Source organism: Myotis nattereri (assembly GCF_964212035.1).
Source record: "Myotis nattereri genome assembly, chromosome: 11".
Taxonomy (NCBI): Eukaryota; Metazoa; Chordata; class Mammalia; order Chiroptera; family Vespertilionidae; genus Myotis; species Myotis nattereri.
Window position 1 is genome coordinate 83,425,667 of NC_138086.1, and position 26,330 is coordinate 83,451,996.

Here is a 26,330-nt window from a genome sequence, read left to right on the forward strand (position 1 = left end):
GAGCGGGGCAGGGGCGCCCCGGCGAGGGGCGTCCCATCCCGTGTGGGTCTCGCGGTCCCCGCCCCCACCGCGCCGGCAGCGGGTGCGGGGGCGGCAGGACCTGTGCGGCGCCGGCTCCTCCGCGTGGCTCCCTCCGAGCGGGAGGGGCTCCTTGCGTGTCGGGCAGCGGGCAGCGTGGGAACAGCCTGGCCGCGGTGTCCGCGGGCGACCTGGGTCCCAGGGTTTCCCCCGGACTCCTCTGGAAAGGGGAGCGGGGGAGCGGGGGCGGGGTCAGGGCGGTCCGTCAGCCCCTAGGCTGAGCCTGCGGGGAGCCTGGCCGGTCCTTCAGAGTCACAGGTAGATGGGGCCGGAGTTGGGAGGGATTCGCGGTGCTGGTGGGACTCAGCGGACAGCGGGCTCCTGGGCCTGCCCTGGGGGGCGGGGGGGCGCTGACCCGGAGCCCCGGAGGGTCCTGAGGCCTGGGCCTCCCGCTCAGTGAGTCAGGGAGGTTGCTCAGGCTGAGCCCCTTCCTCCTCCACCCCTCGCAGCTGCTGGAGGATTCCTCTTACACACCCAGGGTTGGATCCTTATTTTCTTTATTTCTTTAAAAAAATAATACTTTCATTGATTTCAGAGAGGAAGGGAGAGGAGAGAGAGAGAGATCAATGATGAGAGAGAATCGTGGATCGGCTTACCTCCTGCAGCGCTAGGAGCCCACAACCTGGGCATGTGCCCTGACCGGGAATCCAACGTGACCTCCTGGTTCATAGGTAGACGCTCAACCACTGAGCCACACCGGCCGGGCCTTATTTTCTTTCTGAAGACACCTCTGTAGTGATCCCTGCAATGGTGAGCGGTGCTGGTCTTGGTGACTGTGGTGCCCAGGATGGTGATCATTGGTGACTGGTGCCCAGGATGGTGATCATTGGTGACCTTTGCCCAGGATGGTGATCATTGGTGACTGGTGCCCAGATGGTGATCATTGGTGACTGGTGCCCAGATGGTGATCATTGGTGACTGGTGCCCAGGATGGTGATCATTGGGGACTGGTGCCCAGGATGGTGATCATTGGTGACTGATGCCCAGATGGTGATCATTGGTGACTGGTGCCCAGATGGTGATCATTGGTGACTGGTGCCCAGGATGCTGATCATTGGTGACTGGTGCCCAGGATGGTGATCATTGGGGACTGGTGCCCAGATGGTGATCATTGGTGACTGGTGCCCAGGATGCTGATCATTGGTGACTGGTGCCCAGGATGGTGATCATTGGGGACTGGTGCCCAGGATGGTGATCATTGGTGACTGGTGCCCAGGATGGTGATCATTGGTGACTGGTGCCCAGGATGGTGATCATTGGGGACTGGGGCGCAGGATGGTGATCATTGATGACTAGTGCCCAGGATGGTGATCATTGGGGACTGGGGCGCAGGATGGTGATCATTGGGGACTGGGGCGCAGGATGGTGATTATTGGGGACTGGGGCGCAGGATGGTGATCATTGGTGACTGGTGCCCAGGATGGTGATCATTGGTGACTGGTGCCCAGGATGGTGATCATTGGGGACTGGTGCCCAGGATGGTGATCATTGGGGACTGGTGCCCAGGATGGTGATCATTGGTAATTGGGGCCCAGGATGGTGATCATTGGTGACTGGGGCACAGGATCCCAATCATTGGTGACTGTGGTGCCCAGCTAGAAGAGTGGGGTGTGCGAATTCTCCAGCTCACCCTGCAGGTGCTGGGGGTGTACCCGACTTGGAGATGAGAGGGTGGCTGAGGGAGCCCCTGGTTGGTGCAAGGCCAGGCCCTGGGGACCCACAGACTCCCTTCCCTCAGGTGGGGGCTGTTGGGAAGCCCGGCCGCTGGAGAGCAGAGCAGAGGTCAGCCCCCCTGTGCCCCCGAGTCCCCGGCCCTAAAGGAAGGCATGGGTTGGGGATCCTCAGATGGGGGCAGAAGTTGGCTGTGGGAGGAAGGTCGCCCATTCGGAGCTCATCGTGTTGTTTCTCTGCTTGCACCGGGGGCACCCCATCCTTGCCCTCGCAGTGCACCCCTGGAGTTCAGAGCTCCTCACTCTTCTCTGAGCTCTCTGGGTCCACGGCTGTGCAGGCCCCCGCCCCTGGCTCTGACTCCAGCCATGGCTGCTTACGGGGCTGTCTGCCACCTACCCACCCTGGGGAGTGGAGGAGGCCCTTGGGGCTCCCTTGGGAATGAGAGGGGGTGGCAGGCCCTGCAGTGCATGCTGGGTGCCCACCCTGCCCGCAGGGACAAGAGCAGCTGATAGCGGCCAGGCAGCTGAGCCCAGGAACAGGCCTGAGTGGGTGGGAAACCTCGCCGTGGAGGGGCCAGGAGCCAGGAGGGCTTTGGCTCTGCCCAGCACCATCTGTTGGAGCTCCCTAGGTGCTAGGTCCAGTGAGGGCTGCCGAGGGGCCTGTCGCAGCTCTGCTGGGCATCCTGGGCAGGGAGTCCCGGGCGGGGTCCACAGTGGCCATGTTGGCCGGCTGTTGTCAGCGCCGGGCCTGCTGGAGGCACAGTTGGTGTTGCTTCCTGGCCCAGGTGGACGCGTCCAAGTTTATTTAAAGCTGCAGCCCCTGGCACCAGTCCGGTCATGCTGAGTGCCCAGGAAGGGCCAGGCCCCTGGCCCACAGCTGCCCCCTGATGTGGCCCCAGCTTCTCCCCTCCTGCCCCCTCTCCTCCTCTGCCTGTTCCCCCAACTGCTGCCTCTGCTGGCATTGTCCCCGGGGGCCTGGGCAGTGGGGTCTGAGGAGCTGTTTTCGGGGCTCTGCCCTCTCTCAGGCAGCCTGACTTGGCCCAGGTCCCGGGTTAAAAGCCACCTCGAGCGGGGGTCCCGTGCCGGGCAGGGAGCCGGCGGTGAGGGCTGGGCCAGCACAGGTCAGAGGAGAGAACTCCCAGGAGCAATAAATAAACACACGGATTTCTTCGACCAGAATTGGAAACTTACTCTTTTATCATTTTGGCTTTAAGTACTTTAAAAAAAATATTTTGATTGATTTCAGAGAGGAAGGGAGAGGGAGAGAGAGATAGAAACATCTATGATGAGAGAATCATGAGTCGGCCGCCTCCTGCCTGCTCTACACTGGGGATCGAGCCTGCAACCCGGCCTGTGCCCTGACCGGGAATCGGACCGTGACCTCCTGGTTCCTAGGCCGACGCTCCGCGGCTGAGCCGCCCGGCCGGGCTGAACTCTTTTTGTCACAAGCAGTGGGCGTTGCAGGTAAAGGTGCGCCTGTGTCCCTCCTGCTCAGGATGTCGGCCCTTCCAGGCCCTTTTGGTTGATTTACACGGATGTCAGCGACCACCACTGACGTGGAGGATTCCCGTGTGTGCTCTCCGCGTTTACATAAACACCCGGAGCCTGTGCTTGCACTCAGCTGCGCCCCCAGGGCCCCCGTGGTGACCCCTCGTGACCTCCGGCTGCTGCCTGTGCAGTGACCGTGGCAGGAGCACGCTGTCCGCCCCCGGTGGCAATCTGGGTGGTTTGAGGTTGTCCCCTCGCTGACCCCACGGCCGGTCTGCTGAGCACAGGCCTGCGCCTCCTCAGGGTGTGCCCCTGGTGTTGGGGCCGCTGCCAGCCTGTGCCCCCGTGGCTCACGCCTGCCAGCCCCTCCTGAGTCTTACGTGCTGGGTCCTTCACTGAATCAGAAGAGGTGCTTGTGCCCAAGTTCCCAAGCCTACGGCTTTGGAGGTTGTCTCCTCTAAGATGTGGGGGCTCGCCCAGAAGAAAGCAGCTCGCGGGAGGTTCTGAGCAGAACTCAGGTGCGTGGACCCGCGCCGACACCTCTGAGGAGCAGGTCACCTTGAACCTGGGGTTTGATTTAATTAGTTGCCATTGAACGATGCTGAGGGAGGCCCAGCCTCCAGTCCAGGCCAGAGCTGACCTCGACCACCCTGTGGTGTGGCCCTGGCTGAGGCAGCCCCTGGCGGGCTCGGTGGGCAATCGGCTCTGACACTCAGGGCACAGGGGGTGTGGGTGAGTGGAGCCGGGACCCAGGGTGTGGGTGGAGGAGGAGCCATGGTGTTCGCTTCCTCCCGCCCAGCAGCCCTCCTGCCTCAGGGCCTCTGCCTGCGCGTTCCTCCTGCCCCACCGGCCACGCAGCTCAGTCCCTGCTGCTTGGCGAGGTCACGACCCAGACCCCCATTCGGTCTTCCCCAGCACCTGGCACCATGGGACACACAGGCAGCCGCCCAAAGGGGGCTTCAGGCTCTGCCCTCAGCGGTGACCCCCGGGCCCTGCCTCTGCGCGGAGGAGGGACGCCCAGGGGGCCAAGCCCTGCTGGGAAGGGGTTCAGGCGGCTCGCACGCGGTGCTGCTGCAGGAGCACATGAAGGTGATGCTCGCTTCGTTACTACCGAGCGGTATTTTTATACCATAACCTACTTTGCTGGGAGCTAAGAATATAGCTCGCGCTCGCTACCTGCACGCGCTGCTCTGGTGACGGTCGCCAGCGGCTACACGGTGGTGGCTACATCAGCGCTCGGCCTGCCTTCATGGCCCCGTACGGGAGAGGTGAGTGCGGCACGGCCTCCGTCCAGGCCCAGGCTGCGGGGCAGGGCTCCATGCAGGCCCGGGCTCTGGGCTCCGCGCCCTGCTTCTCTCAGGAGCTGGTGACCTTACCTTGTCTCTGTTGTTAATGCTGCGGCTCCACACCAGCCGGTGTTGGCTGAGCGTCACCGGTGCCCCAGTCTCTGGTGCTGTTCCCAGGCAGGGCACCTTCCCGGGTTTGGGGCTTGATCCCCAGTAGGGGGCATGCAGGAAGTAGCTGATCGATGATTATGTCTCATCAATGATGCTTCCATCTCTCCCTTCAGCTCCCTCTAAAATCAATTAAAAAGCATATTTAAGCTCTGGCCTGTGTGGTTCAGTAGTTGGAGCGTCAGCCTGCACACCCAAGGGTTTCAGGTTCGATTCCCCATCAAGGGCTTGTAACTGGGTTGCGGGTTCACTCCCCGCCCCCTGTTGGGTGCATGTGGGAGGCAGCTAATTGATGTGTCTCTCACATTGGTATTTCTCTCTCTCCCTCTCCCCCCTTTTCACTCTCTGAAAAGCAATGGGAAAATATCCTCATGAGGATTAATAAAAAACCAAAGCATTTTATTTAATTTTTAAGTTATATTCTGATTGATTTCAGAGAGAAAGGAAGAGGGAGAGAGAAAAACAGCAATGATGAGAGAGAATCATGGATCGGCTGCCTCCTGCACTCCCCACACAGGGATCGAGCCCACAACCTGGGCCTGTGCCCTGACCGGGAATCAAACCCTGACCTCCTGGTTCATAGGCCCACGCTCAACCACTGAGCCACACTGGCTGGGCAAAAACAAACATATTTTTAGAAAATGATGTTTATAAATGTTATTACTCCACTGGCTGACGCTCGCCGGCTTGTGGTCCGCTCTGGCCCTCAGCTCCTCATCAGGCCGTGCTTGTGCCTCCCTAGCACGAAGCTGTCCCCTGGCTCCCTTTCCTCATCTCCATGGCAACCAACACTCTGCCCCCATTTGGCAGATGCAAGGCTTGGAATTTTATTTTATTAATTAAACTACAAGGACAATTTCATCTTATTAAAAAAAAAGCAATTCACACGTCTGTGCAATAAATGTGACTTGTACACGCATCGTTTCCTGGCTCCCAGAGGGACCCTGGACTGTGTGTTAATGACAGCAAAGGGACCTGTGTGGGGTGTGATACCTGTGTGTGTACAGACACACTTACGTATGCACATCACACACATCCACGATTTTAAAACCGCAGGTGGAACTCCATATGTGTGATTCTCGATTTGTTGGCCCCCAGTCCTTGTCCGTGACGACAGCTCTATGTCAGTCTTTCTTATAGCCCAGCACCTGCCGGCTCTCAGACGCAGGCACGTGTGTGTGTGTGTGTGTGTGTGTGTGGGTGGTGGGGGAGGGGGGGGTTAAACAAAAGATGGAGCCCGGCCGGTGTGGCACCAAAAAAATAATGACAATAAAATAAAAAGATTAACCGAGTTTCTAGCAGAGATGGTTCCTTATGCGTCCACACTGAGCCACCTGAATCGAGATGCTTCACAGGATGGACCAAGCAGAGGGGTGGCCAGTGTCCGCTCCCTGAGACCGCCTGGTCCGAGGCAAGAGATTGGCCTTTCTGGAGATTTCCAATATATTTTCAAAAATGTAATTTTCTCTCTGACTCTGACAAAAATGGAACCTGATTATTTTAAAGCATCTTTCACCACTGCGAGCCGCTTTGTTAATGTAGGGACATAAAAATGCATTATGTAGCGACGAGGTTTTCCAAAAATGATCCTCTTGGCATCGTACAGGAAATGTATGTTTTATTCATGCGGAGAGCGGGTCGATTTAAAAGGAGAACATGCCGCCGTGTCAGAGGGGCGGCCAGGTGCCAGCCCCGGGGCCTCACCGTGGACCCGTGGGCGCAGTCCTCTCCTCGCGGCTTAGTTACGCTTCGTTGTGAAGCCAGTGCTGAGCCTCTGTTGGTTCTGGAACAGATTGGCACTCGCGGGCACGGGCTTGAGAACATTTATGGAGGAAGCATGAGCCACGCTGTTCGCTGTTCGTGGGAGCCAGTGAGAGCCGCCCCCACCACATGACGCAGGCCGCCGCACGGGAGGGGAGGGGAGGGGTGGCCGGCGGGAGCGCACGTCTCCTGATGTGCCTGCCCCTCGAGGAGCCTCTCTGTCCCCCAGCCCCCACGGCATTCCAGGGCTCAGGGCCGTGCCCGGCGCACAGTCGTGCCCAACCGAGTGGCCTTGCGGGCTGTGGTTCTTCCCAGGGTGTTGGGCACTCGCCCCATGGAAGGTGGGGCCTTGGGGGGCGGCGGGAGGTGCTGGTTCCCATCGGCAGCAAAGTCCCCAACACGGACGGTCAGGTGAGCTCTGCTGGGGCCGGGCAGCAAGAGGCCACGTGGGCTGGCCGGGCAGAGGCCCCAGCAGGTCCGTGCCCACGCTGCCCACTGGCCATACTGAGGGCCCATCGCCCCGGCCTGGGAAGCGTCCCCACCGTGCAGCCAGGTGTGGCCCTGATCACCTTCTCCAGTGGCCGCGCCGGCCCTTCACCCAGAGAGCCCCTGACAGGCCACACGGATGCCTGGGCCCGGCTGCCACTCCGCCGGGCTGCGGACCTCCTGGCATCGAGCTCGGGCAGCCCCCCGCCTGCACTGCACCTCACCCGGCGGCCGCTCCAGCCTCCTGAGGACCCGGACGGCCCTGCCCGGCTCCTGGTCTCAGGAAGTTCCCTCTATTTCTAGTTTGTTGAGTGCTTTTACTGGGGAAACAGCGTTAGAAATCAATAGAAACTTATTTAAAAAGAAATAGAAGAGGAGGTTGTTTTTCTCAGCCCATGTAAGGCCAGCGTCACCCTGACAGTCAAACCAGACAAAGACATCACAGGACGGGAGACGAGAGAGTGCGTCCCTGGTGAACAGGGACGCGACTTGGTCGGCGAAGTCCCAGCACGCGGGAGGGGCTGCCCGCTGTCAGTGGGCGGCATTTACCCCGGTCGAGGCTGGTGTAGCACGTGGAGGCCAGTCAACGTGCACCCTGTACCAGCAGAATAAACACCGGAGTTACGGGACCCTCCCAACAGAGGCCTCACACTGTTTCCTCAGTAAACACTCGACAGACGAGAAATAAGAGGGACCCTCTTCCGCTGCCTCCCGAGACCCGGAGCCAGAGGGGCCGCTCAGGAGCCCCATCGGAGCCAGAACAGTGGCGCCGAGAGGACGTGTGGCTCATCCCCGACATACAGTCCATTCGCAGTGGTGCCTCGGACAGGGAGGTGCTGAGAAGGAGCCGACAAAGACCCCTCAGGGCGTGAACGTTGGACACAACCTGCTGCTGAAAGAGGTGGAAGGCCACTCGCCTCCGTGCGAAGACGTGAGCTCGGGCGGCAGGAGACTTGGAGCCGCACCCCCTCCACACCCACCGCAGTCCAGGGTGATGCCTGTCGAGGTTCCAGCTGCCTTTTAAAAAGATTCACAAGCTGATTCCTTTTCAAAATGTATTTTTTAATTGATTTCAGAGAGAAGGAGAAGGAGAGAGAAACATCCATGATGAGAGAGAATTGTGGATTGGCTGCCTCCTGCACGCCCCCCACTGGGGATCCAGCCCGCAACCTGGGCCTGTGCCCTGACCGGGACTCGAACCCTGAGCTCTGGTTCATAGGTCGATGCTCTACCACTGAGCCGCGCTGCCGGGCTCACAAGCTGACTCTACGGTTCGTGTGGAGATGCAGGGACCCGGCAGAGCCAGGACGGTCTGGAGCAAGAGGTCCTCGAGGACGTACACTTCCTGATTCCAAAGCTGACGGTGCAGCCACAGCGGTCAGATGCGTGGGTGCTGCGGGCATAGGTGCGTGTGGGCCGCGCGGGGCAGGACAGACACACGGCCCCGGGGGCAGCGTGGGACCAACGTCCACGGTCAGCTGAGTTTTGACAAGGATGACAAGAGAGTTGAATGAGGACAGAATCACAGTCCAGTCAACAAGTGGATGGCTGGGCATCCACGGAGAATGAAGTGGGAACCCATCCTACCGGACACAAAACTACCTGAAAACGGGTCACAGGCGTCATTGTCGGAGCGGAAACGGTAAAATTCTCTGAGGAAAACCTAAGTCACTTGCGTTTGGCCGTGGTTTCTTAGCTACGACACCAGAAACACAAGCCGCCAGAGAGAAGCTGGCAGATTGGACTGAGCACTGAGCCCTGCGAGCTCCCGGGACACCCCCAGGAGAGGAAACGCGCCCTGGGCCTGATCGCGGACAGTTACGAGCCCGCTGCCTGGTGGTAAGAAGAGAAATGACCGGAGTGGACAAGTAGCTTACGAAGAGGCGCTCGCCATCCTAAGTCCTCGGGGAAACGCGACGGCAGCCACAGTGTGGTCCCAGGGACGGCGAGGGGAGTGGACAGGGCGGCCGCAGCTCCTGTGCAGACGGTGGGCGGTGCCTCGGCGTCCCACTCCCAGGCGTAGCTCGAGATGTGAAACGCCCGCAGGACCGCTCACAGCCGGTTCCCGGGACAGTCACAGAGCGGACACCTGCCCTCGCCCTCGGCAGGTGGTTAGAGCTTTGTTCCGACATCGCGAGGTTGCGGCTCGATCCCCCGAGGTACATGCAGGAATAGCCCATGAATGCGTAAGGAAGTGGGACAACACTTCGATGTTTCTTTCTCTTTAAAAACAACAAGTAAAAATCTAAAAAGAAAAATGTCCCAAATGTGCATCCAGTGGTGAACGGATAAAGGAAGTGTGTGCGGAGCCCAGGCCTGCCCGCGGCCCCGCGTCCCCAGCCCCACCCAGCCCTCCCCACACAGTCCTGCCCCCGCCGGCTGAGGGGGGTCTGGTGCCTGCTCGCCCTGTCTTGGTGGCCAGCCTCTCAGCAAGGCCTCATAGGGTCCAGCCCTGCCTTTGTGACGGCACAGCGACAGGCAGCCGAGCCCACGGGGGTTTCGCGGTCACAGGCTCCATGCTGTGGTCCTGTGGAAACCCTGTGCCGTCCCTCTGAGACCTGCCACGTGCTCACGCTCACGCTCCCGGTGAGAGGCCCAGGAGGGCTGACCTCGTGACGCTGGCGTTCCTCGGGAATAAAGCTGAAGGCGACGAAGAGCGATTGATCGGAAATGAAACGAGCCTCTAGGACTTTAACAGACACGGTGGCCTGGGCCGCGTTTGGAGGCGTGTGTGGCAGTGGGCTCCCCCTGCGCTGCCCCCGCCCTGGGAGCTGTGGGGACTGCCGGCCCGGGTCGGTGCGGGTGGGGCAGCCGGGGAAGAGCTGCCTCTGCAGGCCGCTGTGGGCCCAGTTCTTCCTCGCGGCCACTCGTGCGCCTGCGTGAGCCCAGCCGCGTTGGCTTCGGGGTCGGGGCACGCACCTGCCGGGTCTCCGAGGCGTGGAGCCTGGACGGGGTTGTCACCGTCCAGGCAGTCCCTGAGGGGCAGGGACATGGGGGTGCTGGCAGCGTGGCCCGGGGGGTTGGGGGCCTGTTACAGCTCTGAGAACCGCCATCGCCCGTAGCGGCCTGGTCGTTAGGAAACCGTCAATTGGATTTACTGTAATATCTATTTTTTCCAGGAAGGGAATCAAACAGTTTAACGAAGTTTTGTCTCAAAAAGGATTGTAGCGAAAACGTGTTCCCTGTTTAAGACGCGGCTTTCCATCGCTGAGCCCTGGCTTGGGCGTGTGTGGGTGTCAGCTGTGTGGGTTGGGGGGGCTGTGCCTGTGAGGCCTGGGCTGCGGGTTTGGGAGGGGAGAACAGAGCCCCGCTCCCCCCTCCCCGCGCCCCGGGCCCCAGCAGCCTCCTGCCTGGACTCAGACCCTCCCATGACATTCCCTCCTCCAGGGAGGACCTTCTGATGGCCCCAGGCTGCCAGTTTCCTGGGAGCAGCCGTACCCCACTTTCCTTCTCTGGACCGTCAGGGGCTCCCCCTCCTGCTGCTCCCTCAGAAGCACTGACCTATAGGCCTGTGATGTGGGACTTGCAGCCTCTGCTGTGGGAAAGGGGAGCGGGGGTGAGGGCAGTGGAGGTGGGGGGTCATGGAGGTGGGGGGCTGCTCCTCCAGCTTTGCAGCCTGCTGACCTGGTGCTTCTCCACAGCCCTTGGTGAGTCCTGTGTGGCCACACTGACCTCCATCCATGGGAACACTCGCTGGGTCCCCCTAGGTCCTCCTGGGTCTCACTGGGTCCCCCTGGGTCCCCCTGGGCCTTGCTGGGCCTCGAGGACTTGGCAGAGCAGTGGGGGATGCAGGCTTAGAGTCCGCCAGGGCACCCTGTGTCCTGCTGACCCATGAGGACCTGGGGTGGGGGTGGCTGCGCTGCCAGGGAAGGGCCAGAGGAGAGTCAGGAGCTGTGGGAACCTGTCCTTCACAGATCCCTGCCCACTGCCAGCCTCGCTGGGGTGCTGGGCGTCCCAGGGAGACTAACCAGCTCTCGCTCTCTCTGTCTCTGTCCCCTTTTGACTCCCAGGGGGGCTTTCTCTGTGGTCCGACGCTGCGTCAAGCTCTGCACCGGCCATGAGTATGCAGCCAAGATCATCAACACCAAGAAGCTGTCAGCCAGAGGTAGGTGGGCATGTGCAGAGGGCTGGGCGCAGGGGCACAGAGGGTGTGAGTGGGGTCCTGGCCACTGTAGGACCTGGACAGGGCAGGAGGATGGGGACCCCACCCTCGGAACGGGGATCACACCTTCTCAGGGGTTTGGGGGCCTCCCTGGAGCTGGAGGGGCAGAGGCGTGGTGGCCAGGCGTCTGTGGGCCAGGTGATGCCATCTGCCGTGAACTGGGGGCCGGAGGACTGGGGTGCCGGGCGATGCTGAGGCCGTGTGAGCTGGGGATCCTTCCCAGCCCCCCCGGTCTTCGCACACGGCCGCCTGCCTGTCCTGGGGAAGGCGCAGTGGCCTGCAGGGTGGAGTGTGGCCCTGGCCGTGTTCCTGAGCCACTTGGGCCTCGGTTTCCCCGGAGGTGACCGCGGGATGGGCTGGTCTCTACTTCAGAGGAGATCGTGCAGGGCGGGCGTGAGTGCTGCCTGAGGCCCCCTCCCTTGCTCCCAGGCCCCCAGCAATCCTCTGGGCCCCTGCGCGGCTGTGAGGGCCCAGACGTGACCCTTGGCCAGTGGGGTAAGCGAGACCCTGGGCATCGATCGTGCCCAACCTTGAGCCCCACTGTGTCTGCCATGGCTTCTCAGTGACCCCTACGCCCCCAAGATTCAGAGCCAAGGATCCCTGGTCCCCAGAAGCAGAGCTCCAGGAGCCGCAGCCTAACAGAGCTGGGTGCACAGGCTCTGGACTCCACCCCGGGAGGGAGGGCTGGGTCATCAGGGGGGCTGACCTCACAGGGGGCTGATGTCACAGGGGGCTGACCTCACAGGGGGCTGACCTCCCACGGGGCTGACCTCACAGGGGGCTGACCTCCCAGGGGGCTGACCTCACAGGGGGCTGACCTCACAGGGGGCTGACCTCCCAGGGGGCTGATGTCACAGGGGGGCTGACCTCACAGGGGGGCTGACCTCCCAGGGGGCTGATGTCACAGGGGGCTGACCTCACAGGGGGCTGACCTCCCAGGGGGCTGACCTCACAGGGGGCTGACCTCCCAGGGGGCTGACCTCCCAGGGGGCTGACTTCACAGGGGGGCTGACCTCCCAGGGGGCTGATGTCACAGGGGGCTGACCTCACAGGGGGCTGACCTCCCAGGGGGCTGATGTCACAGGGGGGCTGACCTCACAGGGGGCTGACCTCACAGGGGGCTGACTTCACAGGGGGGCTGACCTCCCACGGGGCTGACCTCCCAGGGGGCTGACCTCACAGGGGGGCTGACCTCACAGGGGGCTGACGTCACAGGGGGCTGACCTCCCAGGTGAGGGATAGGCCACAGTGAGGAGTTCTGGGCTCACCTCTGTGCCTCCTCTCACATCCAGGCTCATGCCATCCCCTCCCCAGGACTGGGGGGCACCCCGCAGAGGGCGTAACGGGGTGAAACTTCCGCCTCACGACCCATGGCGAGAAGCGACCCCACTCGGGAGACGAGAGGGGCCTCGAATCCCCGAATGGGTGAACAGAGGCTGCGCTGCATTGCAGGGGCAGCTGAGGCGCCCTCTCCCCTCCACTCCCCGCTACTCCCCTCCCCTCCCCCCCTCCATTTCTCACGGGGCACCCCCGTCTCTCTCATCCCTGCCCCCTTCCTAAGTCCCAAGGGCCCGGTCCCAGCAGGGAAGCAGCCAGAACAGGATGCAGGGCAGGTGCCCTCTGCAGGGGGCGGGGCCACAGCGGGGGAGGGGCCAGCCACCAGCCGGGTCCCTCTGTCCACCTGTCCTGGCTTCCCCCACCCCACAGCAGGGAGCCTGTGGGAGCCAGGGGTGAGGTGGGGTCCTGGGAGGATGGGGCCAGGACGGGGGCTGTCACGGGGCATGAAGGCGGCACCTTGGAGGGGGTGGCCTTGAGGACCCGAGCCCTTCCTCTGCCTCAGTTTCCTCTACCTGACGAGCCGGCTGCTCGGCCACAGGTCCTCTCCCAGCTCCCTCAGCAGCTTCCTTCATTCCGTTTATTTCTTGGCTAATCCTCACCTGGGGATATTTTTCCCATTGATTTTTATTTATTTTAAAAAAATCTATATTGTTGAAAGTATTACATATGGCCTGGCCTGCGTGGCTCAGTGGTTGAGTGTTGACCTATGAACCAGGGGGTCAGGTTTCGATTCCTGGTCAAGGGCCCAGGCCCCGGTTGTGGGCTGGATCCTCAGCAGGGGGCGTGTAGGAGGCAGCCGATCCATGATTCTCATTATTATATTTTTTAATCAAATCTTTATTGTTCAGATTATTACATTTGTTCCTCTTTTTTCCCCCCATAACTCCCCTCCTCCCAGTTCCCGCCCCACCCTCTGCCCTTACCCCTCCCACTGTCCTCATCCTTAGGTGCACGATTTTTGTCCAGTCTCTTCCCGCATCCCCCACACCCCTTTCCCCCCCCAAGAATAGCCAGTCCACTCCCTTTCCATGCCCCTGGTTCTATTATATTCACCAGTTTACTCTGTTCATCAGATTTTTTATTCACTTGATTTTTAGATTCACTTGTTGATATGTATTTGCTGTTCATAATTTTTATCTTTAACTTTTTCTTCTTCCTCTTCTTAAAGAATACCATTCAGCATTTCATATAATACTGGTTTGGTGGTGATGAACTCCTTTAGCTTTTCCTTATCTGTGAAGCTCTTTATCTGACCTTCAATTCTGAATGATAGCTTTGCTGGATAAAGTAATCTTGGTTGTAGGTTCTTGGTATTCATCACTTTGAATATTTCTTGCCACTCCCTTCTGGCCTGCAAAGTTTCTGTTGAGAGATCAGCTGACAGTCGTATGGGTACTCCCTTGTAGGTAACTGACTGTCTTTCTCTTGCTGCTTTTAAGATTCTCTCTTTGTCTTTTGCTCTTGGCATTTTAATTATGATGTGTCTTGGTGTGGTCCTCTTTGGATTCCTTTTGTTTGGGGTTCTCTGCGCTTCCTGGACTTGTAAGTCTATTTCTTTCACCAGGTAGGGGAAGTTTTCTGTCATTATTTCTTCAAATAGGTTTTCAATATCTTGCTCTCTCTCTTCTTCTGGCACCCCCATAATTCGGATGTTGGTACGCTTGAAGTTGTCCCAGAGGCTCCTTACACTATCTTCATATTTTTGGATTCTTTTTGCTTTTTGCATTTCTGGTTGGGTATTTTTTTCTTCCTCGTATTTCAAATCTTTGACTTGATTCTTGCGATCCTCTTGTCTGCTGTTGGATCTCTGTATATTATTCTTTATTTCAGTCAGTGTATGCTTAATTTCTAGTTGGTCTTTTTTCATATCCTCCAGGGTCTCACTAAATTTATCGGCGGTTTCCATAAAATTCTTGAAAAACCTTATAAACGTGGTTTTGAACTCTATATCCAGTCGTTTGCTTTCCTCCATTTCTGTCATTTGTGACCTGTTTCTTTGTCTCCGCATTTTTTGTGCTTCCCTGTGTTGGTAGAGTGGTTTTCTGTGCTAGGTGTCCTCTAGGGCCCAGTGGCTCAGCCTCCCCAATTACCTGAGGTGGACACTCTTGGTGCACCCCCTTGTGGGCTTTGTGCACAGTCTTGTTGTAGTTAAGCCTTAATTGTTGTAGGTATCACTGGGAGGAATTGACCTCCAGGCCAATTGGCAGTGAGAATCAGCTGTGTCTGCAGTGGGAGAACTTCTGTGCTGGAGACACCCCTCCAGGGCAAGACTTGCTTCAGTGGGGATTTGGTGCTCACTGAGTCTGCCCGCTGGGTGTGTCCCTTATGGATCTGAGGAGTTGTAATCTGGATGGTCCCACTCTGACCACTGGGGACACTGGCTCTCGGATCTCTAAGGAGGTGCTAATTTAGCCTCTGCCTGAGGCTACCCAGCAGGAGCTACGAAGATATCTGCAGATTCCCCTTCCTTGTTTGGGGTAATGCAAGCTGCTGTGGGGCCTTGGGCCTTCTCTTGGAAGTTCTGGGTCTGTCTTGCCCAGCTGCAGTTTGTTAGGTAATTTTCAGATTGCAAAGGGCCAAGGCATTCAAATGCAAAAGCCTCAGCGCGCAGCTTGGGTGGGGCGGGGTCTCAGGGAATCAACAGGGCAGAGCAAACAGCTATGGCTGATCCTCAGACCTGCCCTAAGGGGCCCCGCGTCTCAGTGTCCGGGTAATTGCTGCAAGCACCTCTGAGGGAAAGCCGCCCTCGAGTTCCGAGTTCTGTCCACTGCCAGACAGTCCAGTTTCTCCCGTATGAGTCTGGGTCCCCAGAGACTTCCCGGAACTGGAGTTCAGAGCAGTCGGGAGCTTGTGACTCCCTCCCGATTCAAAGAGACAGCCGCATCCTCAGTTGCCAGCCCTTCCGCGTGAGCCTCCGTACCTCTGCACTTCCGCAGCTCCTCTGGGTCTCAGTGTGCTTTTCTCTTTCCTTCTAGTTGTAGAATTTCCACTCAGCCAGCCTTCCTGTGGTTCTGGATGATGTCCGTTTTGTCTTTTAGTTGTATTTTTGAAGTTGTTGTGGGAGGCAGCAATTTCCCGTGTTTACCTATGCCGCCATCTTGGTTCTCAATGATTCTCATTATTGATGTTTCTCTCTCCCTCTCCCTTCCTCTGTGAAATCAATAGGAATATAGACCAAAAAAGAGAAAGCACTACACGTGCCTGCTTCCCCACTGACTCTTTCTGTCCCGTCCCGTCCCCCCCAGGCCCTCACCACCTTGTCTGTGTCCAGGTGCTGCATCTATTCCCACCTCCTCCCTCTGAGATTCCAGTCTGTTCCGTGCTTCTGTGTCTCCGGACCTATTATGTTCATCAGTTTATGTTGTTCATTAGATTCCACATATGAGTGTGATCATGTGGCACTTGTCTTTCTCTGACTGGCTTATTTCACTCAGCATCATGCTCTTCAGGTCCCTCCATGCTGTTGCAAATGGTGAGTTCTTTTTTGCTGCTGCGTAGTATTCCCTGGTGTAGATGGACCACAGCTTCTTTATCCACTCATCTGCTGACGGGCACTTGGGCTGTTTCCAGATCTTAGCTGTGGTAAATTGTGCTGCTATGAGCATAGGGGTGCATACATTCTTTCTGATGGATGTTTCTGATTTCTTTCCATTGATTTTTAGAAAGAGTGGAGGGGAGGGAGGGAGTAAAAGAGAAAGAGAGAGAGAATAAAACATCAATGTGAGAGAGACACATCTGTTGGTTGCTTTCCTGCGTTCCTGGCCAGATGGAACCTACAACCCAAGTAAGTGCCGATGCTCTCACCACTGAGAACACCAGCTAGGGTGAGGCTCAAACTGTTTTTTAAAAACAACATTTTACCTAATTATGAAAGTAACACCAGATCATTGTCAAAGCTGGGGAACCTGTACAGAATAAATAAAATCACTCACAATCCTGTCACCCGCGTGAAGTGCTGTTACCATGGTGATGCATTGTAGGCAGGTGTGGTGATGGAGTCCTGACCGTGCACCCCCCCCCCAACTCTCTGGCCGGGGGCCTCTGCGCTTGGGCCATGAGGGCCAGCGACTGCCATGATGGGGTGGGCAGGGTGCCTGCGTGGGGCAGCCAGGTGCGCCTTCTCGGCCCCACACAAATAAGTTACGTCCCAAACTCGCAGGAGCAGGTGGAGACCTCCTGGGTGGGGCTCCACCCTCGCAACAGATTTCAGTAATAGGACACAGTCCTCAGCCATTTGCTTCCCAAAGACGGGCTCCCATATGCATTTATCTCCTGGTTTTTATTTATGACGGAAACCAAGCAGTTGTTCCAAAGAGAACCACCCCTACCTTCTAGGCTCTCCCTGACCTCGGCCCAGCTCCGCCCCCTCCACACACAGTGGGTGTCTCAGCTGTCACCCTGGGACACTGTTGAGGCAGGTGGCAAATTGGGATGTGGACTGTCGGCCGGATTCGAGTGTCATCTCAGCGTGGGGCTACTATGTGGGGTAACTGCCCCGAGATTGTCCGTGTTCCTACGAAACGCACAGCTGGAAAGGCTGAGAACGTATAGGCACACGGATGTGTGTGTGTGTGTGTGTGTGTGTAAGGAGAGTGTGCTGTCCCTGAGAACTCCGTGCTGATCTTGCAGCTTTTCTCTATGTGAAAAATGCTCAGAATGCTAAGTTTAAAAAACACGATGGAAGGAAAAAGTGCCCTGTAAGCCCAGCACCCTGCACCTCTGGACCCCACAGGTGTTGGGGGGCTGCATTGCCGTCTGTCTGTCTGTCTGTCTGGTGGGGGTGCTGGCTGCGCCCAGTGTCTGAGGACACCTTGGCTGCCACCAGAGCGTGGGTGTGGAGGTGAGGGGCCCTCCCAGTGCCAGGGACAGATGGCAGCAGGGGAGGCACAGGAGCCATAGCATTTCCGGAGACTGAGTGACCGTCCTGGGAGGAGGGGGAGCCAGCTGGATGCCTCAGGTGTCCCCTCCTTCCTGTCTGCAGGCGCTTCCGCTGGCGAAAGGCACATGTGTGTTTGCAAGTATGTACGTGTGCCCTGATCCTCCAGCCTGTTAGCTGCACACATGTGCACAGTGGCGTGTGTGTGCCCAGTGGCATGTGTGCTTGTGTGAGTGTGTGCACATATGTGTGCAAAGCACAGTCTGGCCTTTTCTCTGCCGGTGGCTTTTCTCGCTCAGCCTTGCGTTGGGGTGATGCTCGGCGTTGGGATGGGCTGTTGTGAGAGGCAGCCACGCTTTTCTCTGCTTTCTGGTCAGTGCACATGTGTTTTTCCCCGTTTTTGCTTTTACAATCTCCGCCAGCTTTTAAAATCCTCCTGACACCTGTTTGTGTGAAGTATTTCATTTCTGGCTGGTAAGTGGCTGGGTCCTGGGGTGGCCTCTGGAATGGGGGTCCTGCATCGGGGTGTGGGTGCAGGGCAGGGCCGTGACCTTGAGGCCTCCTGCCCACGTGGCGTAGTCACACCACCGGGTGCAGCCCCTGGCTGAGGGGTGTGTGGGGTGGAGGTCAGGTCCTGCGCCTTCTTCCCAGAGGCCTGCCCGAGGCCCGTGTCACAGGCAGCCACCCCCGGAGACAGCGGCTGGTCCAGCACAGGTGGTCTGTGTGGCCACAGGCCTGGGAAGTGACCGGCTGCCGGGACAGGAGGTGACACCATGTCGCTTTCTGCCCCCAGATCACCAGAAGCTGGAGAGAGAGGCTCGAATCTGCCGCCTTCTGAAGCACTCCAACATCGGTGAGCACCGTGGGCGGGGGGCCCCTCCCTCCCGCAGCAGGCGGCCTGTCCCCCAGGCCCCAGAGGCCGCCTCTCTTCTGCATCAAAGCCCCCTCTCCCCCTCTCCTCCTCATCAGGGGATCTTGGGGTCAGACAGCCCCTTGGGGAGATCGAGGCTGGACACACCCTGGAGACCATGCCCGCCCTCAGTAGCTCCCAGTCAGGATTCGCAGGAAGCAGGCAGGGCCTGGATGTCCCGCGGCTTCAGAAAAGCCACAAGGTGGCTGGTTACAAAGAAAGAAGGTTGGAAACCAAAGCCCACGGCAGGCACAGCCCGGCCTGGGGTCCAAGGCCTGGTTCTGCAGAGCCCTGCGTCTAGCAGCCCCGGACCCAGAACTGGGGAGGGGGGACCGCGGGGACACATGCAGCCTCCAGAGCCAGGCCTTGGTCTCGGGGTGCAGCTGCGGTAGGTCCCTCTCTCCGGCACCCCAGAGCGGGTCTGTGGTTGGGATCTTTGGGGCTGCTTGGTCCCCAGACCGTGCTGACCCTGGAAATAGGTGTGGGTCTTGGCCTGCCGCCCCCCCGCCCCCTGCCTGCCCTTCGCCCCCACGGGCTCCTTTCTGGGGCCTGGTATGTGAGTCCCGTTGGGATACCCAGACACCCCATGAACCGGGGCCCCCGCCATCAGGGTCATGGTTTCCCTCCGGTCTGCGCCCCCTCCCCCCACCCCGCCTGGTGGAAGCCCAGGCCTGGAGGGCTCTCCCCTCACACAGGCAGCTCCGGCTGCCAGCCTCATGGTCTCCTCTCCCCGCAGTGCGTCTGCACGACAGCATCTCGGAGGAGGGGTTCCACTACCTGGTCTTCGACCTGTAAGTGCTCAGCATCGGGCCTGGGTGGGACCCGGCTTCCCAGGCCTGGAGGGCAGTCCCAGCTCCCTGGCCTTGCCTCCTTGCCCCCCTCGCCTCCCTGTTGCTTAGCACTGGGCTGCCTGGTCCCATGGCTGGGGTCACTGCTCTGGGCCTCCTCCTCCAGACAACCCTCAGAAGGGGCAGAGGAACAGGCCTCCCATCCCCTTCTCTCGATGTCCTCACCACTCGGGTGAGGCTCCTGCTGGCATGTGCATGTGAGTGTGAGAACGCATGTGTGTGGCTCTGGTTCCATGTGTGCACTTGTATGTGTTGGTGAGTGTGCACGTGTGGGTGTCAGCATAGGTGTGAGTGATCGCATGAGCGTGTGTGTGTGTGTGAGAGATTTGTGAGGGTGTGTCTGCATGTGTGTGGACCTGGGTGCATGTGTGAACTGATTTGCAGGGGGTGTGCATGTGTGTGCTTGTGTGCGTGTGGGGGCTGAGTGGGAAGGCACCTGGCCCGGCCGCCTCTGGCTTCTGCTGGATTTAGAAGTGGTGATCTCACCCCCTGCTCCCCGACAGCCCCCTGATCGGCGCTATATTTAGCTTCTGTGAGTCAGTGCCCTGGAGACATGGGGCGGGCAGGGCCATAGGCTTCAGGCAGCCCTGGGGCCTCCAGGCTGCCAGGGGCCAGGAAAGCCCCACTGGGTGCTGTTGCCGTGGTGACTGGGCTGCTTGCATGGAGGACACCCTCTCCCCTAAAGGACAACTGCCTCGGGCCAGGGGCTCGGAGGCCCTCGGAGCCCTCGGGAGAGGCTCGGACTGTCCCTGCGGGTGTGGCTTCCTCTCAGGACCCGTCCCACAAGACACCACTTCGGTCACCAGTCAGGTGGCCAGAGCTGCTGCGAGGCTGTCCCCTGAGCGCTGTCCATGGTCCTTCAGAGGCGGCAGGCTCACCCCCGCAGGCAATGCCAGGCCAGGAGCTGGAGGTGCCCTGCCCAGGGACGCGGTGGCTGAGGCGGGCCTGTGTCACTCAGGAGCAGATTGGGAGGGAATGGAGTGTGTGTGCTTGTCCGTGTAAACGCGTCTGCTGTGTAAGTATGTGCACCCGTGTGCACGTGTGTGTGTGCCCGCAGGACCTGCTTTCTGCCCTCTCTGTCCACACCCACGTGTCCCAGCCCAGGGGACCCTGGAAGGGCCAGGACCCCCTCCAGTTCCCCAAGGCCCTCCAGGCAGTGGGACCTTGAGCCCCTAGAGACCTCGCCCACAGGGAGGCCAGACCCCCGCTCTGAGGGGGCCACCCCTCTGGCCCTGTGGGGGGAGGAGGAAAACCGATCTCTTCAGGCCGGGAATCGGTCTCGAGGCCCCAGCACTGCTGCAGACCGGGGTCAGACGCCTGTGCTGCCCACTCTGGGCCAGTCACTAACCTCAGCTTTCTGAGCTTGAGTGCCCCTATCACGGGTCGGGGGAGGGCAAAATGTGAAATGCCCGTCAGTGAGCTGTCAGGCGATGGGGCAGAGGTGCCAGTGGGGGAGGTGGGGGAGGTGGGAGGTGGGAGGTGGAAGGTGGAGGAGGTGGGGGAGGTGGGCGGAGGGGGGGAGGGGGGGAGGGGGAGGGGGAGGAGGTGGGAGGTGGAGGAGGTGGGAGGTGGGGGAGGTGGGCGGAGGGGGGAGGGGGGGAGGAGGGGGAGGGGGGCGGAGGGGGGGAGGGGGAGGAGGTGGGAGGTGGGAGGTGGGAGGTGGAGGAGGTGGAGGAGGTGGAAGGTGGGGGAGGTGGGCGGAGGGGGGGAGGGGGAGGAGGGGGAGGAGGGGGAGGGGAACAGGAGGGGGAGGGGAGCTGCCATGGAGGGCACTGCACGGGTGTCCGAGGCCATGACTCCTGTGTGCTTTCCCGCAGGGTCACCGGCGGAGAGCTGTTTGAGGACATTGTGGCCAGAGAGTACTACAGCGAGGCCGACGCCAGGTGGGTGAGGAGCCCTCACCCTGCCCCACGCCTGCCCCTCTGGCCCCGCTGCCCCTGATGTGGGCCAGGCAGACAGTCAGGGGGCAGAGATGCCAGGCTGCCCACCCTGGCTGAGCCCACTGGGCCCTCTGAGCAGGTCGGGGGACAGGGCCGCGCCCCGTCCTTGACCAGCATGGAGGGTGACTGCGTGCGGACCACCAGGCCTGCTGGCTCCCGGTGGGAAGGGTGCCGTCCTCGGGGTGGCTGGTGGCTGGCAGGTGGAGAGCAAGCAGGTGGGCGCCCTCCCATCCCCTTTGGATGTCAGCCCATGGCCCCCAGCCGCCCCCCACGCCCCGGCTGCCCTCCTCGTGCAGATTCCAAATGCCTGTCCCAAAGACAGACCTGGATTCCTTTCCCCAACATCCTCCGGGGCCACCCTTCAGGCCAGAGGGCCCCCGGCCCCCAGACGTCCTCCCTGGAGCCCCTGTGGGGTGCGGGCAGGAAGCCAGGTCCCCGCGTGGGGGTGGAGAGCGCAGACCTCCAGGCGGGTCAGCCTCACAGGGGACGCGGGACTGTGGCCCCAGAGGTGCCCTCTGCAGTGTGGCTGCTGGGGGTGCAGGGCACGTCCTGCAGGGTAGGCCACGGGGTGGGGGGGCTGCTGTGTCCCCTGTGGGCCAGATGCCACCCTGACCTGAGAAGGGGGGTCACTCCTGACGGGTTCTCAGCTGAGGGCGGTCACTCCCCACCTTGCCCTCCTGGCCAAGGAGACGTGCATTTAAAAAGGAAGAAAGGCTGACCGTGGCCCCCTCTAGGGAGTGGAATCACGGATGCTTTTCCATTTTTAATCTTCTTTGTCTATTTTAAAACTTTAATGAATATGCATTACTTTTCTAATCAAGGAAAATGCAGATTATTTTTTTCAAGTAGCTTTCTGTGACTTGCTTCTGCACCCACAGGCCACCTTGCCTGTTGTGGGGCCTGTGTGCCCGTGAGAAGGTGTGAGTGGGTCCTGGTGGCGCCCGGCGGGGGAGGGGGCGCGGGGCCGCGCTGGCGACTTCCGAGGCTCCTCGAGGAGGAGCTCCGTCCGCAGGCAGCCTGGGAGGAGGAAGGCACTTCATCTCCTACTTAGTAGGAAAGAGAAGGGGCACAGCCTCCGCCTCCCGCTCTGCCAGGCTCCAGCAGGCATGCCCAGGGTGGGTGCCCACCTGCCTGCCGGGAGGCACAGGTGCAGGCCAGGCCAGGAGAGGGGCCAGGGCCATCTGGACTGAATTCACTGGAGAAGGAGGGTGCCCCTGGCTGCTGGGAACAGCTGCTGCCCTCACTGTCATTTCCCGCCCTGGACCCTCTAGCCCAGCTCCTGGATCCTCAGTGCCCACCACTGGGCACCACCGGGGCCTGGCACCTTTCCTTGGTGTGGGAAGGGGCATGGCCCACAGCCCTAGCCCGGCTCTGGGCCTGGGGCCTTTGGACCCTCCCTAGCTGCTCACAGGGACCTCCTGGAGCGCCGTGTGGACCACACCCTGACCACATCCTGACCACACCCTGGGCATGCTGCTGACCGACCACCCCTACACGCCATGCCCACCCCACCCCCACCTCCAACCACACCCACACGACCACCCCCCTGCCTCTTCCCTGATGCCCACAGGGCCCCGCCCACATTCTGACCTGCCCCACAAGCCAATCACCTCCCTTTGCTCACCTGCCCCTCCCTCCGGGCCTCACCCCTTCACTCCTGGAAACGCCTTGGGGTCCCTTGGGGTCCCTTGGAACTTGCCCGGGGGAGGGGGCTCTGCGCTGGGGCCCCCCCTGCGATGCCCAATTTCCTCTCAGAGCCAGACCAGGAGGAGGATGACCAGGAGGAGGGGTGCTCCTAGCCATCCCCGTGGGGAAACCCTCTGTGCCTCTTTCCAGGGGTCCTGGGCCCCAGGGGAGACCGGTGTCTGTTGTGTTGGTGCTTTGGGTCAGGATGGAGTCTGGGGGTCACCTCGCGCATCGTGGAGAGAAGCCCGTCCTGGGAGGGCTGCGTGTCCCCTGGGGTTGTGCTGAGGCAGGAGCCCCAGCCAGACCGGGCAGGCCTTCCCTGACCAGTGACCCCCCAGGGCCTATGTCCGATGGGCGACCTCGTGGGGGCCCCGTGGGGGCCCCTGGGGGAGGGAGGCCCCGCGGGAGCGTTTCTGTGACCTCTTCCCCCGGAGGAGGCGGGAGGCCTCTGGAGAGGAAGCCAAGCGTCTCTTATCAAACCTGGAAAACAACGTTCAAAGTGTTTACAGCCCAGTTTTAAAACCTAAAAAGCAAGATGGCTTGTGAGATGGGGAGGGGCCGTGGGATGCTGGCTGCTGACGTGGAGAGGAACCCAGAACTGTGAGGACACGCCTGGGACCTGGCCAGCGTCTGGGACGCCTCTTGGGAACAATTCTGACCACGAAAGTGATTTTCTAAACTGCTCGGAACATGACAAAGGGCCCACGAGGAAGGGGGGCCTGTGCAAGAGACGGGAAGAAGGCAGGACCCCGTGGCAGGCCATGGCCAGGCGGCCTCATGTTCCCGGCCGTGGTCTCAGCTTGGAGGTCAGTCCAGGGCGAGAGCAAGGTGAGAGGGTCCCGGGAGCCGTCCCCAGAAGTCCCCAGACTTGGCTGTCGGGATGGGCTGCTCCCCAGGCCGGGGGTGTCCTGGGCACCCACAGGCCGCAGACAGGACTCGCACGTTGGGGAGACGCTGGGAAGAGCCAGCCCGAGACGGCTCAGCACTGCCCGTGGGCACGGGGCACCGTGTTCTGTCCAGCCCTTGGGAGCCTGGGGTGAAGCCAGGGACGTCTGGGTCCTGCCTGCCCGGGGGGCCGGGTGCACCGAGCGGGGCCTGCAGGACGGTGGACGGCAGAATGCAGGCCTGGATGTCGGTGGCACCGGCCAGTCCTTGGTGCTGGGAGAGTGCAGACCCAGTGCCTGTTCAGCGGGAGCCCGAGCCCCAGGAGGGGACCCGGAGGGGGGCAGGGCGAAGCCCACCATCCACGCTGCCCCGAGGGCAGCTGTGCAGACTTTTGGGGAACACCTGCAAGGCTGAGGACGAGAGAACGGGTCCGACAGTTACCGCGGCCTCAGTCAGCGGCTGGATGCCGCCCGATGCCCACAGGACCAGTCGCCCAGGACGGCGTGGGGACCGTGTGGTGAGGCTCCCGCCTGGCGGGGCCACAGGAGGCAGGGAATCCAGGCACCGTGGGATCTTCGAGGATGAGGACGCCCAGCACGGAGATGCCACAGGCGTCCTGGAGGGCGGGGCCTCTGGCATGAAGACACTTGTCCATTTGCCCAAAGCGGAGACCCATTCGCAGCTGCGGGCAGGTCAGGGCTGAAGGTCCCCGCGGGGCCTGGACAGCGCTGGAGGCACAGAGGCTGGGCAGTGAGGCCTCTGGTCCCAGCAGGAAGGTCGGGCTCCTCAGGACAGCGGGGCACGCAGATACCCCCACCCGGGGCAGAGCCAGGGTCTGGCAGCAGCAGAGCAGGGCAAGGCTGGTCAGCGGGGGTCACCCGGCCGGTGCGGGTGCTGCCGTGTGAGGTGAGGGAGCGCTGGGTCTGTGAGCGAGGGCCCTGGGGACTGGGAGAGCCCGTGCCCCGTCCTCCTTGGCACGTCCTGGGGGCTTTGTGGGGCCTCGGCCTCCTCGCCGCAGCCCGTCCTGAGCTCAGAGCTCCTCAGGCCTCATTGAGCGCTGCTCCCCCGGGAAGGAGGCCCGGACCAGCGTGGGCTGGGTCAGCCCTGGGGGGCCTGCAGTGACAGGTCAGCGGGGTGGGTGCTGCTGGACAGGGGCTGGGGATACAGGCAGGGCTGTGCCAGGCAGATGAGGGTGTTGTAGGAGGGGCAGGGACAGGAGGGAGAGCCTGGGGCCCAGTGGGGTGGGGGCTGCCTCCCACAGGGCTCAGCCTGGCTGCTCTGACCCACAGCTTCCACCAAGGGCATCGCTGAGGTGCTTGGGGGCGGGGGAACTCCATGGGGGACTCCGTGCAGTGGCTGGTGGTACCTAGATGTGGCCACAGCTTTTGGAGGAGAGGGCTGGACCCACTCCTCGGCCTCCTTGGTCATTAGGAAACAAAGCCCACCCCCGAGCTGACCCTCGGCCACTCCACAGGGCCCCGCAGTGGCAGGAGGGGTCTTGCGGGATCTGCCTGCCCTCCTCCCCCCATTTGGAGGGGCTGTGAGGGAGACCCAGGCAGAGGGAGACCGGGGTGGGGGGACCCTGAGGGCCAGTGCCTGGTCCTGGGGGCTGCGGGACTCTCGGGGGGCGGGTCTTACGCAGGGACACCGAACACAGCGGGCGGTGCTGGGCAGCCTGACCTGGAGGGAGCCTGGCTCAGGGCCTGGGTGGTGCCTGCCGGTCCCCAGAGAGCGTCTGGCCCCGATGCCCGGAGCTGAGTTGGGGTGGTAGTGGGGGGGTTCTAATTTACCGGGATGAGTGGCGCCTGCTCTGGCCCAGGAGTGACAGAGCTACAGCATCAGCGCTGCCCACTCCCTCTCTCTTTGTCCTTTCACCTCTGCCCTTTCACCTCTGCCCTTTCCTGCCTGGGTTCCCCCCCAGGCTGTGTTGCAGGGTGTGGCCTCCACCCTGGCCTCCCTCCCAGAGGGCCCAGCTCAGGGTCAGGCTTGGCCGGCAGGAGCCTGGGAGGGCCTGGCATGGGGGGGGCACAGGGCCTGCCAGACCTGCACTGACCTGGGGCGAGGGGAGCACCCCAGGCCCCTCCTGGCTCTCGGCTCTCGGCTCTGCCCTGTCAGGCAGACGGTGCCTTGATTCCCTGCCTCCTGGGCCCCGCCAGGCGGGGGCCTCACCCCAGCGTCCAGCCCCCCCCCCCAACCCCGCCCTGCAGGCCCCGCACTAATGCACGTGCTTCTGCCGCAGCCACTGCATCCAGCAGATCCTGGAGGCCGTCCTCCACTGCCACCAGATGGGGGTCGTGCACAGGGACCTCAAGGTGAGTCCCCGCTGCCCGCTCTTCGCACCAGGGCCTGTGTCTGTACCTGCATGTCCTGGACCAGAGGCCTGAGGGCCCCTGTGAGCACAGACCTGTATGTGCATGAAGGTGCGTGGTTATGCGTGTGAGACGTGTGTGTGTGTGTGTGCACGCGCGCGCGTGCGCATGGGGTGTCTGCACACAGCCCTCATAACACCTCCAGGCTCCGGGCTGAGGGGATGGTTGTCAAAAATGAGACCATGAGCCCTGACCGGTTTGGCTCAGTGGATGGAGTGTTGGCCTGCGGACTCAAGGGTCCCGGGTTCGATTCCGGTTGAGGGCATGTACCTTGGTTGCGGGCACATCCCCAGTGGGGAGTGTGCAGGAGGCGGCTGATCGGTGTTTCTCTCTCATCGATGTTTCTAATCCTCTATCCCTCTCCCTTCCTCTCTGTAAA

General features: G+C 61.0%; 1 protein-coding gene across 3 annotated transcripts in view; it reads left to right on the plus strand.

Annotated features, from left to right (window-relative positions):
- The window catches only part of CAMK2B (calcium/calmodulin dependent protein kinase II beta), a 47,580-nt gene that overhangs the window by 617 nt on the left and 20,633 nt on the right, over window positions 1-26,330 (plus strand). Inside the window, exons 1-6 of one of the 3 annotated variants that reach the window (XM_081101837.1) lie at window positions 93-336; window positions 10,948-11,042; window positions 18,107-18,166; window positions 18,960-19,014; window positions 20,889-20,954; window positions 25,822-25,894. In XM_081101837.1, the coding sequence (XP_080957963.1) occupies window positions 25,868-25,894 (27 nt within the window). In that variant the 5' untranslated portion in view covers window positions 93-336; window positions 10,948-11,042; window positions 18,107-18,166; ... (1 more) ...; window positions 20,889-20,954; window positions 25,822-25,867. Of the gene's footprint in view, window positions 1-92; window positions 337-8,917; window positions 10,585-10,947; window positions 11,043-18,106; window positions 18,167-18,959; window positions 19,015-20,888; window positions 20,955-25,821; window positions 25,895-26,330 lie in introns of those variants that run through there. The other 2 variants (XM_081101836.1, XM_081101835.1) reach the window with 2 other exon arrangements.